At 38.1% G+C, this 17,859-nt stretch overlaps 1 protein-coding gene and 1 non-coding gene across 2 annotated transcripts in view; one reads left to right on the top strand and one right to left on the bottom strand.

Annotated features, from left to right (window-relative positions):
* F8 (coagulation factor VIII) overlaps nt 1-17,859 on the bottom strand; it is a 118,135-nt gene that overhangs the window by 77,789 nt on the left and 22,487 nt on the right. Inside the window, exons 5-10 of the mRNA XM_060138837.1 lie at nt 16,762-16,830; nt 13,967-14,068; nt 11,909-12,130; nt 10,923-11,175; nt 10,456-10,627; nt 745-838 (exon numbers count right to left, since the gene is read on the bottom strand). Of these exons, the coding sequence (XP_059994820.1) occupies nt 745-838; nt 10,456-10,627; nt 10,923-11,175; nt 11,909-12,130; nt 13,967-14,068; nt 16,762-16,830 (912 nt within the window). The remainder of the gene's footprint in view (nt 1-744; nt 839-10,455; nt 10,628-10,922; nt 11,176-11,908; nt 12,131-13,966; nt 14,069-16,761; nt 16,831-17,859) is intronic.
* On the top strand, nt 15,863-15,990 carry LOC132514158 (small nucleolar RNA SNORA25). The gene has a single exon (XR_009538650.1). It is a non-coding gene; the product is annotated as a small nucleolar RNA SNORA25 (small nucleolar RNA).

Raw genomic sequence — 17,859 nt, 5'->3', positions numbered from 1 at the left:
AATAAACCTATAATGTCTAAAGCTGAAAAACAAAGGAGTAGCATATAAATGATTTTTTAGAGCTATAGAGATAACTACCAAAAATCTAAAACAGAAATGCTTAAAAATGGATGCCTCTAGGGAGTGGAACTTACAGCCTTTCAATATTGTAAGCATGTATTATTTTGATAAAATAAATGTTCATCCCCAAGTAAAATTAAAGCAACAATGAAATACCACTTTTCACCCACCAGATTAGCAGGATTTTAAAAGACTATTATCTTCTAGCTATCAAGGATGTGGGAAATTATATTTTCATACATGACTAGTAGAAATGCAACTTATTACTTCATTTGGGGACAAAGGCCTGGCTATTAAAAACAAAAATACAAATATTGTGACTCACAGGAAGATCAGTGAACCCCAAGTAGGATAGATATGAAGAAAATCACAGCCAGAGAAAAATGGCATACAGGGGAAGAATGACGGAATAGAATTTAGCTATTATAAAGGCAAGAAGATAGTAAAACAATATTTTGAATGTGCTAAAAGGAAAAAGAAACCCTCTCAACCCAGAATTCTATGTCCAGCAAAATTATCCTTCAAAAGCGAAGGCAAAATAAAGACATATTTTCAAATAAAATAAAACTTAAGAGAATAAGGATGGTGGGGTGATAAATGTGCGTGGTTTTAGTTGTTATTGCGGCTGTGCCCTCATCTGTACCTACAGGTAAGGAAGAGCTATAAAATTGAGGTAACACTTACCTTTTGGAAATCTCCCTGGGTGCAAAGGACTGACATCAGTGATTCCATGAGGGTAGATGTTATATGGTCGGCTTGCTTTATTCTTAAATATAATCTGAAAGTATAAATGAGATATAAGATTAGGTACAAGACAATTAGGATCAACAAGAAAAGTGTGGCCTACCTCCAGAAAACAAAAGCTGCCTTGTATCTATAGTATGGGGCTTTGAGCCTAGATAAAGCTCAAAATGTTTGTTCTTTTCATAAAATTGCTCAGACAGCTACTTAGGTTTCTCACTGAAGGTTCCTTTCCATTTATTTAAAATTATTTTAATCACTTCAGGAAGAAATTCCTTGCACCTTCTGATATTAGTAATTGAAATTTGGATGTCTGCTGAGGGTACTGCTTCCCCTCAGCCTTTCCCACCATTTGGGCCCTGAATTCCCCAACAGTGGAAGGGAAAACTGGTTCAAGTGATAAAATCTTCACTGGATGCGCAGGCATGACCAGGAGGACTGCTGATTACAGCATTAAGCAAGGGTGGCAGTTGGAATTGTCTGATTGCACGAGCTTTAAAAGAGAAGTAGGATAGAAGAGTGATAACATGGAAGCAGCATTAAGAACTCTGAACATATCAGCTGGGCTCTATGCCTGAGGTTCTATGATATGAAGATAAAAAACCAACTTCTGGGCTTCCCTGGTGGTGCAGTGGATATTTATGTTATACTTTATTTTATTGCTCATAGTCTTCCAGCTTGGCTGTTAGAAGCTCCTATATTTCTTTAACTGTCCCATCCTTTTATTTTTTGAGCACTTTCTTACTTTCTGGAACCACAAGATTCTCCAGGCTCATCTTATGTTTTCCCTGGCCCAGCCCTAGAATCATCCATTCTCCAAATGGCCTTGGTTCCTCTCATCAGAGAATGGTATTAGAAACCAAGATCTGGGTGTGCTCATTGCTACTGGGATGTCATTGCTTCTAGATCCTCTCAGTGGACAGCGCAAGGAAATATACTAACCTAAACATACACACACATGTGTAATTATTTCTGTATGCATCCATCTGTATCTATATTTGGTGAACATGAACTCATAGTAATGTCTCCAACTGTAATCCAGTATCACATGATTTATTCTAGCCTTTCCTTTTTATTTATAATTACCCTCTTCAACAATGACAAATATAGCTCCCACTGTCATTCATTTACTTAATCTTCAAATAATAACAGTTTTGTTTATTCATTTCCAATCTTAAAACTTTTTTTCTCCTAAGAATACTGGCTAGGATTTCTAGTAAAATATTAAATAGAGGTTGTGATACTTGTTACTGTTTCTTGTCCTGATCTGATCTTAAACAGAAGGATTTCTCAGTTTCACCACCAAGTATGTTTGGTGCCTATAGATTTTCTTCAGATATTTATCAGGATAAGGATGTCCCTTGTGATCTCAATTTCCTATGAATTTTTATTATGGATGGATGTTGAATTTTGATAAATATTTGTATGAAACTATTGAGATTTTCAAATTATATTTTACCCTTTTATGTGTTAATATGGTGGATTACCATATTTGATTTTCTAATGTTAAATTCATCTAGTACTCCTCCGATAAATCAACCAGGTCATAATGTATTATCTTTTTAATATATTGCTCCATTGGGTTTATTAATTTTTGTTTAGGATTTTTTGAATCCATGTTTATAATGCAATGGGTCTGTAATTTTAATTTTCCTTTCTCATACTGTCCTGCTCAGGTTTACAACTAGAACTGGTGGGTCTTTACTTTTTTCTTATACTCTACATTTAAAATTTTAATATAAAATTATATATTCCTTGAATATTGGTATAAATTGCCAATAAAATGGTAATTCTTGTTAGGTTGATAGCGACTTTCTTTCAACACATTAAAGACATAATTTCATTGTCTTCTGGCTTCCTTTGTTGCTTTTGAGAAGTAAGCTGTCAATTTATGTGGCAGTTTTCAAACATGGTTCCCAAATTCTTCGACACTCCTCCCAACAAGAGGTAGGCCAAAGTTTCCCTCTCCTTGATTCTGGGTGGGCTTTGACTGCTTTTACTCAGATTATGCCATGAGATGCTGTGTGATTGCTGATGCTGGGTCATTAAAGGTGAGGCACTTTCTGACTGGTTTAGTGGAACACACACAGTTGGAGTCCTGAGCTGCTAATACGCTTTCTGCTTTATAAGTTGGCCTTTTTAAGATATTTCACATAAATTAAATCATGTAATACGTCTTTTTTGCTTGGCTTCTTTAACTTATCATAATGTTTTGAGTTTTATCCATGTTGTATCATGTATGAGTAGTTCATTTCTTTTAATTGCTGGCTAGTGTTCCAATTATATGGGTACACTACATTTTGTTTATTCATTCACCAATTGGTGAACATTTGAATGGCTTCCAATTTGGGGCTATTATGAATAGTGCTGCTATGAACATTCACATACAAGTCTTTGTGTGGACCTATGTTTTCCTTTCTCTTGAGTATATGCCTAGAAGAAATTGCTGGATCACATGGTAATTCCATTTTTAACATTCTGAGGAATGGATAAACTGTTTTCCAAAGTGGCTGCAAATTTTTACATTCCCATCAGTAGTTTATGAAGCTTCCAATTTCTCTGCATACTCACCAACGCTTGTTATTATCTGTCTTGTTGATTATAGCTATTTTAGTGGGTGTGAAATGGTATCTCATTGCGATTTTGATTTGCTTTCCCCAATAGCTAATAATGTTCAGCATCTTTTCATGTGCGTATTGGTCACTCCTTTATATATCATCCCTGGAGAAGCGTCTATACAAATCCTTTGCTTATTTTTCAGTTGGATTATTTGCCTTTTTAATTTATTTTTAGAACATTTATTTGTTTGTTTTGGCTGTGCCAGGTCTTAGTTGCGGCACGTGGGATATTCATTGCAGCATGCGGGATCTTTAGTTGTGGCATGCGGACTACTTAGTTGTGGCATGCATGCGGGATCTACTTCCCCGACCAGAGTTCGAACCCAGGCCCCCTGTATTGGGAGCACAGAGCCTTACCCACTGGACCACCAGGGGAGTCCCTATTTGCCTTTTTATTATTGAGTTTTTTTTATTATTGAGTAAGAGTCCTTTATAAATTCTGGATACTATTCCCTCATCAGATATATGATTTGCAATTATTTTCTCCCATTCCATGGGTTGTCTTTTCACTTTCTGGTTGGTATCCTTTGAGGCACAAAAGTTTTTAATTGTGATGAAGTCCAATCTATTTTATCTTTTGTTGCTTGTTGCTTTTGATGTCATATCTAAGAAACCATTGTAAAATCCAAGGTCACAAAGATTTACTCCTGTATATTCTTCTAAGGGTTTTAGTTTTAGCTCTAACATTTATATCTTTGATCCACCTTCAATTTGTGTATGGTATAAGGAAGGGGTCAAACTTCTTTCTTTTTCATGTGGGTATCCAGTTGTCCGAGTACTATTTGTTAAAAATACTATTCTTTCCCCATTGATTGGTCTTAGGACATTTGTGAAAAGTCAAGTGTTCACATCCTACACTGCTGGTGGGAATATAAATTGTTGCAGTCACTGTGGAAAACAGTATGGAGGTTCCTTTGAAAAAACTAAAAATAGAGCTACCATATGATCCAGCAATCCCACTCCTAGGCATATATCCAGAAAAGATGAAAACTCTAATTCTAAAAGATACATGTACCCCTATGTTCATAGCAGCACTATTTACAATAGCCAAGACATGGAAGCAACCTAAATGTCCATCTACAGATGAATGGATAAAGAAGACATTGCATATATATACAATGGAATACTACTCAGCCATAAAAAAGAACAAAATAATGCCATTTGCAGCAACATGGATGGACCCAGAAATTATCATACTAAGTAAAGTCAGTCAAAGAGAGACTAATTTCATATGATATCACTTACATGTGGAATCTAAAAAAATGATACAAATGAGCTTATTTACAAAACAGAAACAGACACACAGACATAGAAAACGAACCTATAGTTACCAAAGGGAAAACAAGGGGGTGTCAAATTAGGAGTATGGGATTAACAGATACAAACTACTATACATAAAATAGATAAGCAACAAGGATATACTGTATAGCACAGGGAATTATACCCAATATTTATAATAACCTATAATGGAGTATAATCTGCAAAAATAGAGAATCACCATGCTGTACACTTGAAACTAACACAATACTGTAAATCAACTATACTTCAATTAAAAAAATAAGTCAAGTGTTCATAGATATGTAGGTTTATTTCTGGACTCTCAATTGTCTTCCATTGATCTATATATCTATCCTTATGCCAGTACCACACTGTCATGATTACTATAGTTTGTGGTAATTTTTGAAATTGATGTGTGAGTCCTCAAACTTTGTTGTTTGTTTTCCCTCAAGATTCATTTGTTTATGAAGGGTCCTATGCAATTCCATCTGTATTTTAGGATCAGCTTGTCAATTTCTGCAAAAAAGGCAGTTGGGATTTTGATAGGGATTTAATTTGTATCTATAGACAAATTTGGAAGAGTCTTAACAGTAAGTGACTCTTCCAATCCATAAATATATGTTTTTCCATTTATTTAGATATTTAAAAAATTATCTCAGTAACAATTAGTTGTTTTCACTGTACAAGTGTTGCACCTTTTTTGTTACATTTTTCCCAAGTTATTTCATTCTTTTTTTATGTTATCATGAATGAAACTGTTTTCTTAATTTCATTTGCAGATTTTTCATTGAAGTGTATAGAAATACAACTTATTTTTTAGTATTGATCTTGAATCTTGCAAACTTGCTGTACTTGTTTATTAGTTCTAATAGCTTTTTAGTAGATGCCTTAGGATTTTCTGCATAAAAGATCATATCATCAGCAAATAAAGACAGTATTATTTCTTTCTTTCCAATCCAAATGCATCTAATTCCTTTTTATTTTTTGCCTTATTGCATTGGCTTCCAGTTCAGTATTAAATAAAAGTAACAAAAATGGACATCCTTTTTTTTTTTTACTGTATGATCTCACTTATATGTTGAATCTAAAATACAAAACAAACAAAACAGACACAACAGATTCAGAAAACAAGCCAATGGTTGTCAGAGGGGAGGGTGGTGGAAGGGCAAAATAGGTGAAGGGGGTTAAGAGGTACAAACCTCCACTTAAATAAGAAATATGCCATGGAGAGGTCATATACAGCCTAAGTAATAATATTGCAATAAATCTGTATGGGGACAGATGGTTACTAGACTTACTGTGGTGAACATTTCATAATGTATGCAAATATCAAATAACTATGTAGCACAGCTAAAACTAACATAATATTGTATATCAACTATATTGCAATACAAAAATAAAATAGAAGCCTTTTCTTCTAACTCCAGTATCAGTCTAGAGTCTTGCAGCAGTGGAGGAAGGTTGCTCTTGCTGGAGTTTGCTACTCACCAATTTTCTGGTAATTTGATGTTTGTGGTACCCTCCATTTCCTAGTATCGTATGAATCATGTGTAACTTTATTTGTACTCCTTGTACACCTCATGGTTTTTTTTTTAAGATGTGTGGACAGATTTTGGTTCAGGTAGATGATATTCTATGGACCTTGGCATAACTTATCTGTTATTTCTTATTTTTTTAAGTTATTAATTAATTTATTTTGGGCTGCGTTGGGTCTTCATTGCTGTGCCTGGGCTTTCTCTAGTTGCGGCGAGTGGGGGCTACTCTTCGTTGCGGTGCATGGGCTTCTCATTGTGGTGGCTTCTCTTGTTGCAGAGCACGGGCTCTAGGCACACGGGCTTCACTAGTTGCCGCGTGTAGGCTCAGTAGTTGTGGCACACGGGCTTAGTTGCTCCGTGGCATGTGGGATCTTCCTGGACCAGGGCTCGAACCCGTGTCCCCTGCATTGGCAGGCGGATTCTTAACCACTGCACCACCAGGGAAGTCCACACTCCTATATTTTCTTATCAAAGGTTCCTCATCTGTTCAATTGTGTTCAAAACCAGCTGAGTATGTAGGGCCTTTCACAACATCTTTAACCGCATCCATTGAGCTTATCACTCACCACGCCCTTCTACAGCAGCATTATTTTCTTGCCAAACCAGACTACATATCGCATTCACTCTTCTTGAAATATGTCCTCTCCACAAGTCCTGTTCTCTTTTTTCCTTACTAAATTGTAAACTTCTTATGAAAAAAGACATTGTCCAGTTTGTTTTTGCATCCTCCATACTTGGCATTGATTGAGTTGATTTTCAAACACTCTTCAATTTTATTCTGAATTTGACCCTTGTAGGTGGGAATGCCCACCTAGTATAAGCCATACCTTTATATTTAGGTTTTCACGCAGAAGGAAAACGCTTTTCTTTCATCTGCTTTCCCTCCAAAATATGCCTAGTGTTTCTAAATCTCTTTTAAAATTTTAAACAGAAACCTCAAAAAACTTCTAATGACTAGGAACCCAAATCATCCTTTCTAACCCGTTTGTGGGACAGTCTGCACTTGGGGTCAACAGTGAAGTTAGGAGGCACCCTCTGCAGGCCTGGCCTGGCCTTGACCCTTTGCTGCGATGCCAACAGTAGGCCGACCCAGTTCAGAGCTGGGGCAATGCTTCCGTGGACATGTTCGCATCCATCGTCCTTCCCTTGTCTTCCCTTCGTGTCGTCCATAAGCCTCGACCCTGAACACAAATAGCAGGATGTGGAAATTACCTCCCAAGTCACCGTCTATCCTTGTATGGAACGCTGGGGTGTCAAACTTGGCTGCCAGCCTTCCTAAAGACAATTTTAGCAGCTCCCAACGATTTTAGGCAGGAGCTGCCGATGGCACAAAGTTCTCAGGCAACTTCTAGAACCTCTCGCCAGCTTCCCCTGCTGCCAGGTTACCATTTCGGTCAGGCAGAGACCCTCCGGTTCCCCTTTGACCGCTGGACCGGGCGTCCCAGTTAGTTCTGGGTGACTTAAGGTCACGTCAAGAAAACAACTGAAAGGGCAGATTCGAGGACGTGGAGACCGCCCCGTGCCCACCCGGCACTTTGCCGAGTCTCCGCAGGTGCAGCGGGGTGGACGGGGGGCCACAGCGTCTGGGCAGCAACGGCGTGATGGGGCGAGTGGGGCCTCGGCGCCCCTGGAGCTGCTGCCCCTGCGCCCGCCCTGCCAAGAGTGGACATCTTAACTTGTTCCTAATCTCAGGGGGAAAACATTTAGTCTTTCAGCGTATTATAAGTTTTTCTTAGATGTTCTTCATCAAGTTAAGGACCTTGCATTGTGTTGCTAGTTCACTGAGTTTTTTCTATCACGAATGGGTAATGGAGTTTGTCAAGCCCTTTTTCTTCACATATTACATGATCATGTGCTTTTGTCCTTTATTCAAGTAATATGTTGTATTGCATTAATTTTCATATGTTGAACCATCCCTACATTCCTGAGATAAATCTCACTTGATTATAGTATATAATCTCTTTAATATGTTGCTAGATCTGGCTTAATAATGTGGAGGATTTTTGCATCTATATTCACAAGGAATTTTGAACTATAGTTTTCTTTAAAATTTTTGAGACTTGGTTTGTGGCCTAATGTATAATCTATCCTGGAGAATGTTTCTTGTGCATTTGAGAAGAATATATATTCTATTGGAGTTGGGTGGCCTGGTCTGTAGATGTCTGTTAGGCCTAGTTGGTTTATAGACAAAATGAAATTAGCCATTTGTTGATAACTGTTGAAGCTGAGTGATGGGTTCAAAGAAGTTTATTTTACTATTCTTTCTACTTCTGGGTATGTGTGATAATTTCCGTATAAAAAGTAAAAAATAGTCCTCAAGTTCTCACATTAACAGAAAAGCCTTATAGGATTCAGCATATATAAGAGCATAACTTACAAACATGAAAGAATGAGGTAGACCTACATATACTGATATGAAATGATATCCAAGATACATTGTTAAAATCTACATAGTGCTTCTATTTTTGTGTGAAATATGTGCACATACACTTGTATATGTATATACTGTTTCTGAAAGGGGATATAAAAAACTGAGAGCAACGATAGCTGGTCAGACTATGGGACTGGAAGTCTGGGAGGAAGGAAAGCTTGCTTTTTCTTGCATAATCTTTTTTGCCTTTTGGGTTATTTGTACTGGCTAATTCAAAAATAGGTAAATAAAATTCATGAAGAAAAACTGTACGTTAATAGTTAATTAAAATTTTAAAGAAGTAAAATGAAGGTAGACATGCCCTACAAATATCAAAACACATCACAAGGTTGCAGTCATTAAAACAGTGTGGTAACAGATCAGTTAAACAGAACAGATTTTATCATTTTAGTATATAATAAAAAAGGCATTTTAAAATTAGTGAAGAAAGGATTGATTGTACCAATTGGCTGTCACTTGGGGAAATCCCTATTTGACACGATGCTCTATACCCAAAAGTAACTTCCAGAGCAATTAAAATGCTTATTGTAAAAATAAAAATGTAAATGTAAAAGAAGAAAATATAGTAGACCATATTTATAATCTCTTAGAGGTAGTGAAGATGTTCCTAGGCAGAAAACATAAATGAAAAATATCCAGAAAAATATAAACTTAAAGATTGAGAAAAGATCTTGACTACATAAAGACTGAAAATTTTTATAGGACAAAAGACATCACAAAGGAGTTAAAGTACAAGTGACAGACTGAGAAAAATATTTGAAAGACAAATAACAATGTGTTAATATTTATAATGCATAAAACCTTTTACAAATATATAAGCAAAATATAGCCATGTTAAGAACCTGCCTGCCATATCAGTAAACAAAGGATGCCGCAGCCATCAGTGAGCCCTGAGGTAACTCAGGAGAGGAAACAAAGAATGCCCGGCTGTCTAGCAGTCATCAGACTGCAGCCACACCCAATGGTGCAGCTTAAGGAAACGCAGGATGAGAAAGCACAGGATACAGATAGCTGAGGTGCAGTTCAAAGGAATGATTTCAATAAGCCCAGACTCTTGCATCTTCCCCTACATAGAAAAGTACTAAATTCCTTAACTCGGGATACCTGGTTTTCTTTAATTAACAGTAATCTTTTGTTCCTACTACCTGCCATTTGTTGCAAAACTCCTATATACCCTGGCTCCCCCCTTGCCTCCATGGAGCAGTTCTCTCAGGGTTACTTGAGACACTGTCTCCCGGGCTTGAAGTCCTAAGAATGTCCGCCAAATAAAACATAACTCTCAACTTTTAGGTTGTGCATTTTTTTACCATTGACATGCCATCTATCTATCTCTAAATTGATTGTGAAAACATAACTCCCTATTTTTTAAAGCCACTGTTATTTGAAGCATAAGTATTGTTAATATGCTATATCAAGGGTCAGGAAACATTTTCTGGAAAGGGACAGATAGTAAATGCTCTAGGCTTTGTGGGCTATATCTACTCTCTGTCACATATTCTTCTTGTTCTTTTCCTTACAAGTCAAATGTAAAATCCTTCTAAAAGTTGTAGAAGGATATGTATGAAAGTCTAAGCAATGAGTATTTCAAAGGAGTGTCAGGTTTAATGGGTGGCATTAAATATTTTGTTCTATAATATTTTAAAACAAATTTATAATCCACATTTGCGTAACATTTATAATTTTTAAAAGATCCTGCCCATTGGAGACAAGGCTGAATTATGAAGTTTTTAAAAACTCAAAACCCTCCAGACTTTGTCTTCTTACCCAACCTTATATCTTTTCCTCAACTTACCAAAAGTGTGTCTCCAACTTCTCCATAAAGTAAAGGTCCCAGGATTCCTGATTCATACTGAATAGCTTCACGAGTCTTAAATGTTTCATCTGTGTAAGCTATAAATCGGACTTTTTTGTACTTCCTACCAATCCGCTGAGGACCATTGTTCAAATACAGACTTTTATAACTTCTGTGTGAGACACAAAAAGATGAGAGGTTGGAATAGAGAATTCTAGGTAAAGGACAGGTTGCTAAAATCCATTCTAAAATAGCTCATATGATTTAATCAAGGAAAGGAGTGAGAAAAATATAAGCATCCCTGATGTTTAACTATGTTAATTTACCAAACATATTAATGCCCTTGCCATTTGATTCTATACCTGTACCTAACCTTAAACATGGCTTAAGGATTTGTTGTTTTGAATAACTGGGAAGAATTTTTGATTATGGGGAAGAGATAGCACCAAGAGTCAAAAGGTACTTGCCTGTCATTGGAGGTAAGGACTGAGGGAGCATAGTCCCAGTCGTCCTCTTCAGCAGCAATGTAGTGGACCCAGGTTTTAGGATGCTTCTTCGCAACTGAGCGGATTTGGATAAAGGGAGGAGCGCTGTCACCATCAAATCTGACCACATCCATGTCAGAGTCATAAAAATCATAATCTTCTTCTTCATTACTCTTCATCCATTTGCGGGGTTCTTCTGGGCAGCTATCTACTGTGACATAAGCTTCCATACCATCTGGAGTCAGACAAACGAATGTCAGGTTCCAATGAGACTTTCTTGCCTTAACTCTTATGACTTTGTTCTTTCGTGTTAGGCCTTCAAGGCCTTCTCTTAAGTGTTCCCTTCTCCACACCAATATCCTTTCTTGCCATTGTCCTATATGTATTACCTTCCCCATTATCTGGTACTTTCTGGTTTCTTCCTGTGGTCTTTGCACTCACCATTTCCCTTCTGCCTGACTCTCCTCCAATATATGTTTTACCCCTTTTTCAAGACTCACTCATTTGCTCAGAATATCCATTTGTATTTGCTATATAATGCTCTGGGCATCACTACTGATATCCTGGAGCCCTTATGATTACAATCTAGACAGTGTACTTTTTTCCTTTTCCCTAAATTTCTCATAAAACATCTCTTCAGCTATGACCCAAAATCCCTCTCTCCATAGTACTGAAGCCTATTTAATGTGATCAGGCTGGGAAAACAATGATACACTGTCCTCCTCACTCTTGCCACCTCATTTTCCCCTGCCTATATCACAGGTAGATTCACCAGTACATTCACAAGTACTACTAATAATCAAGCCCTCTTATACTCAAGGTGAACTATTTGCTCTGAAAACTGGCAACTAGGGAATCTCAGTTGAGGTCTAACTAACATAATCCTATACTGGACAGTGGACAGTAAATTCCATTAAAAGAAGAGCTGGATATTTATAATACTCATTTTTAAGATCCACAGATATTACCATGTTGGTGGGAAGAGATATGACAAAACAGTAGAAACTGGCCAAGGTCCATCAGGAGTGTCTGAGCAGTAAGGAGTGTTATTGGTGAGATCTCCAAAGAAGCCTGGCGATGGTTCCTCACAAGAAATGTGTGCCCTTCAAGGAAAACTGAGTGCACTTCAGGGGTGGTGCCCATCCCAATCACATGCCAATAGACTGATTTCTTATGACATCCAATCAGACCTGTAAAGTAAGAATAACACAGCTATAAGCAAGAAGTAGAGAATTTGAAATGGAAAACACTTTCTAGGATAGGATGAACAAATTGTCCTTACAAATTTTATTATCTTGACTTGGAACCAAACTTTCCAAGGACACTGGGGTACTGTCAAACTAACAGCTCTTGCCAAAGTCATCAATGACTATCATGCTGCTAAATCCAATGGGTATTTTTCAGTCTTCATCTGCATCTGTTGACCATTCATTTCTTCTTGAAATTCTCTCCTCCCCTGGCCTCTGTTTCAACAGAGTTTTGTTCCCCTAAGGCTTAGACTGCTCCTTCTTCTGTCTCATTTTGTGACTGCTCCTTCTTTACCCATCCATTAAATGATGGACCACCCCAGGGCTCATCCCTAGGCCTTATTCTCTCGTTAATCAAATTTTCTCCCTGAATAATATCATTCATTCTCATGGTATTAACTCCAGACTGATACAGACTGATACCTTCTCAATATCTTCACCTGGATATCTCATAAAACCCACAGGTACAAAACCAAATTTTCAATCTTTATCACCTCATCTTATTCCAGACTTCATTTCAGTGAATAGTACCATCCTGAATTCAATTATGCAAGTGAGAGTTATTCTTGTCCCCACTCTCACTTCTCACATCCAATCTAACGTCAATGATGGCAATATAATTAATAACAGTAATGTTTACTGAGCACTTGTGTAACATCAAGCACTGTCCAAAGTATTTTACAAGTTTTAACTCCCAATAACCCTACGAATGTAGAAACTATAGTTATCATCCCTCACTTAGAGGTGAGGAAACTGATGCCCAGAGAGGTTAATTAACTTGATATGTGAGAGCAGGGACTTGCATGTTTTGAAAGTTAATTTCTTTTCTAATTCTGAAATCATGCATATTAATTATAGAATTCTTGAAAAATATAGAAAAGAGTTAAGAAAATATCCTTCCTCGTCCTTCATTATTTTCTTGGGTGTCTGAATTTTCCAACTTCCTCTTTCTTGGTTTACTCTCTGGTTTTATTGTAGCACATATTCAGTGGCTTCTAAGGGCTACCATTTCTGAAAATGTCTTTATTCTTCCCCCAAAGTTAAGTTATAGTTTGGCTATGAATTCTAGGTTGAAAGTAACTTTTCCTTTAGAACTTTTAAGGTATTGGTTTATTACATTGCCAGTCTAATTCTCATGCCTTTGTATGTGACCTGTTTCTCCCAGGGGAAGCTTATATATCTTTTCTTTGTTCTTTGAAATTCCACAAACCTAATTTTGTGTGGGGATACTTTTTTATTTATCCTGCTGGGAAATTTTTATATAAAGACTCAACTCTTTTTTTAACACTTCATTCTATCATTTCTTTGATTTTAAAAATCTCTTTTTCTTTTGCTTTCTGGGAGATTTGCTTTCTCAATCTCTTTTTCTTTTGCTTTCTGGGAGGTTTGCTTTATACCACTTTCTATTAAGTTTGTATTTTGACAATCATATTCCTAATTTTGTGAGCATATTCTTGTTTTGATTGTTTCTTTTTCATATAATCCTATTATTACTTTTTTTTTACTTACTAGAAACCTGTTTATTATAGTTATTATAAAAGGATGTAACTCAGGAACATCCAGATGGAACGGATGATAAGGCAAGGCATACTACTTTTCTTTATCTTTGCATATTGTCTTTGTGTTTCAGGCTTTCCTTAAATATCTGTTCATCCTTGGATGCCCATTTACATTTAAGCAAAAGAAACCTTAATTTTCAGATAACTGAGGAGAACTGGAGAAGACAGCTCTGTGGTGAATGCAGAAGCTCTTGAGGATTCTTGAGCAGGCTGTACATACCTGGCAGAGACCTGTTTATATAGCCATTGATTGTGTGCATTGCAGATGCAGGATCCACTGCCTGTGTCAAGGACTCATTTTTTCCTGAGTGCCAACTTTTCCCTGTTGAGAGAGGATGCGAATAGAGGGCCAGCTAAGTGTCTGTCTCATGTCAGCACAGTAGGCACAGATGATTTGCCCTCAAAGTCAGTAAGAAAAAGGGAGAAGACAGTTACCAAAAGGCAGCTATTTCTCGCTCAAAGTAATGATCTCTCCCTATATTTATCCATGACACTACTTGGAAAGGAATAATGACAGATGATAACTAGTGGAAGGGAGAATATCGGTTAATTTGCACCATGATGATTTCATTCTATTCATTAGCTGACTTATTTAAAAGGAGGCACATGAAAAGCATCCTAGGAAAAGGCTGCCAGTACCTGTCCCTGTCCTAACTGCTTCATCCAGTTTGCAATAATGAAAGCCCAAGAACCCAAAAGCTTTCCAACCTCATCCCTGGAATTAACAAGAGTGAAAGGCACTATAAATATTATTATTAGCAGCTCCTTGTGCAAAGGATTGAACCTTTCTGAGGCACCCAGCCTTTGGGGAACTCTCATAAGTTCATTTATCCCTTGATCCACTCATTTGCTCATTCAGTTAAACATATTTACTGAACACTGCTGAGCACTAGGCACTGATGACAAAGAAGACACAGCCTCTACCTTCTAGGCGCTTACAATTTAGCTCGAATAGACAGAGAAGCAGACAATTATAATACAGAGTGAAGAGTGATGTAAGAGAGATAAGAACAGGCTATTATGGGAGCAGAGAGGAGAAGGAACCTCACTTTGCCTGAAGAGAAAGGAATACAAGGTCAAAGAAGATAAATATTAAATAAAGCCAGCAATGATGATTTAGTGTCATAAGGAGGAAGCTCAAGGTGCTGTGGAAATATATAAAGAGGCAACTAACCTGGACCAGAAGGAGGAGAAACTTGGTGTGAAGCTGGAGACAGGCTTTCCAGGCAGAAGCAACAGCATAAGCAAAGGTCCGGATACAAGAAAAAGCATGGCGTGTTTTGGGTGTTACACAAAATGTGTTCGGTGTGGCTGCAACTTGAACGGTGATGAACGGTGAGGCAGGAAGAGAAGCACAATGAGGCTAGACAGGTCGTCAAAGACTAGGTCATGTATCAGTGTGTTAAGACGTTTACATTTTGCCTTGATGTAAAATTGAAGGATTTTAAGGGCTGGGGTGACAAGATCAGATTCACATTTCGGTAGGCTCCCTTTGGCTGCTATAGTAATAATGAAGTGTCAGGGGGCACAAAAAGACAAGGAGACTAGTCAGGAGAGAGACGATGGGGGGGGGGTCTCACTTCAGAAGGTGATCATGACGGCGACGAGGACGAAATCACCCGCTTAATCCTTACAACCATCCTATGAAATAGTACTTATTATTTCACTTTTCAACTGGATAAAACTGAGACACAGAGGGGTTAAGTAACTTGCCCAAGTTACTTAAAAGTAAGAGATGAAGATAAGAAAAAGTATACTCATAGAAACACAGAACACGAGGGGGGCTGCCAGGGTCTGGGGAAATGGGGAAATGTTGGTCAAATGGTACAAGCTTTCGGTTTTAAGATGAACAGGTTCTGGGGATCTAATGTGCAGTGTGATGACTATAGTTAATCATATTACATTGAACACTGGAAATATGCTAAGGGAGTAGATTTCGGGTGCTCTCACCACACACAAGAAATAACTCTGTGAGGAGATACGTTAGTTTGTAGTAATCATTTCTCTATCTGTATCTATTTATCTAAAATCATCATGATGTACACCTTAAATATATATGATTTTTAGTAAACATTTCTTTAAAAGGTAACAGGGGGCATTTAGAAAGTAAAGCAATAAGTCACTTCAAAAAGGGCTTGTGGGACCAAAACTAGGAGCTCTTAAATGCTGTGACCAAAGACTGAAATTCTCCAAAGGATGTGATAGTCACTCAATTGGGCTGTGTTTTCCTGAGGAGATAGAAACCTTAGCCACTCGTATCCATGATTGGCGATGTGGGAAAGGAAATAAATGTCTCCCACGTTTAACCAAAACTAACAAACAACCAAACAAAACAAAATTACATACATGAAACGTTGTCGCGGGTACAGGCCTTGCCCCTAGCCCTTCACACCAGACCTCCTGGTTTGACACGTCAGCCAGGTTTGACACCAGACCTCCTGGTTTGACACGTCACCTGCTGGTTTGACATGTCAGCTCCGCCGCTGGGAGCAGAAGCTGCCCACGACGCTCAAGGCCAGACAGCCGCAGCAGGCCGTGTGCAGAGACGCTGTGCACGCACTGCGTCTGCAGCTGCGCCTGCCGGGAGAGCTCCGCCCCTTCCCTCGTCCCTATAAAGCAGCCCCGCCTACGGCCTGTCGGAAGGGCGTTTGCTCTAGAGTCCAAGCTCGCACTTCTCCATTCTTTGCACAAAGAATAAAACTTTCCTTTGCTTCAAACCGGAAAAAAAAAGAGAAAGTAAAGCAAAAAGTGTTTGTTGATGGATTTAATAAGAGGGACAGGTTACCCAGCTACTCTATCTTCTTACTTCATAGCTGCCAGTGGAACTCAGCTTGCATTTTTTCCTTGGAATTCATTTTCATCCCTGTCTGCATCATTCCTGAATGATAATGTCGTTTATGATCTTTCTGTAATCACTTCCTCTGGACATTAACAGCCCTCATGCTCAAGTACCACATTAAATTAATATATTTCATTTCTTTCAGGAGACCAAAATTCAGACTGCAGCTCACTAACCTTCATCAAACACAGCAAAAAGTAGTACAAATTCGTGCAAGGTCTGTGTCCTTTCTTTGGTCAGACTCCCTGAAAAAGAAGTGAGAGCACTTATCTTCTATTGAAAATCCTCTCATAGGAAAATGACACTACGAGGATACATTACTTCATCAACTGCTTTGTCTCTTGGTTTCTTACTAACTTTACCATAACATTATTTCCTTGGTGTCACATCTCCTATGCCAGTAATTCTAAAATTATTCGGGGTAAAGGACATTTTTAAAAATTTCAGATTTGTTGCAGACCCTTGCTTTTATAAAATACACTAAAAATTAATTACTAAAAAAGAAATTAAAAAGACATACAAACTACAAGTCCATATAACCATATTTCATATATATGTATATTCAGAACAAACAGAAAACAGAAAAAGAGGGCTTCCCTGGTGGCGCAGTGGTTGAGAGTCCGCCTGCCGATGCAGAGGACGTGGGTTCGTGCCCCGGTCCGGGAGGATCCCACATGCCGTGGAGCGGCTGGGCCCGTGAGCCATGGCCGCTGAGCCTGCGCGTCCGGAGCCTGTGCTCCACGACAGGAGAGGCCACAGCAGTGAGAGGCCCACGTACCGCAAAAAAAAAAAAAAAAAAAAAAAAGTTATGAGCAAAATAACTACTGTCTATGTTAAACACACACTCACACTTTAAATGAACACCATGTATATCAATATTTAAAGTTATCAATGTTACAAATAAGCTTGCTTCATGCTTTAACTGTTGAATTTGTTAGCTGTCTTTCTTAGCATACTTTTTCACTTGATTGGGAAGTTTTCTTTGCAGGTTTATTTTGAGTAGGAAGATTTTTGTTTATAATGTTCTTTCCTCTCTTGTACTTTTTTTTTAAATTAATTAATTAATTTATTTTTGCCTGCATTGGATCTTCATTGATGTGCACCAGCTTTCTCTACTTGCAGCGAGCGGGTGCTACTCTTCGTTGCAGTGCACGGGCTTCTCTTTGTGGTGGCTTCTCTTGTTGTGGAGCATGGGCTCTAGGCATGTGGGCTTCAGTAGTTGTGGCACACAGGCTCAGTAGTTGTGGCTCATGGGCTCTAGAGTGCAGGCTCAG

This window comes from Lagenorhynchus albirostris, chromosome X, assembly GCF_949774975.1.
Source record: "Lagenorhynchus albirostris chromosome X, mLagAlb1.1, whole genome shotgun sequence".
NCBI classification, from domain to species: domain Eukaryota; kingdom Metazoa; phylum Chordata; class Mammalia; order Artiodactyla; family Delphinidae; genus Lagenorhynchus; species Lagenorhynchus albirostris.
Note: the sequence above shows the minus strand (reverse complement) of the source record. Positions and strands in the feature narration are given on the sequence as shown.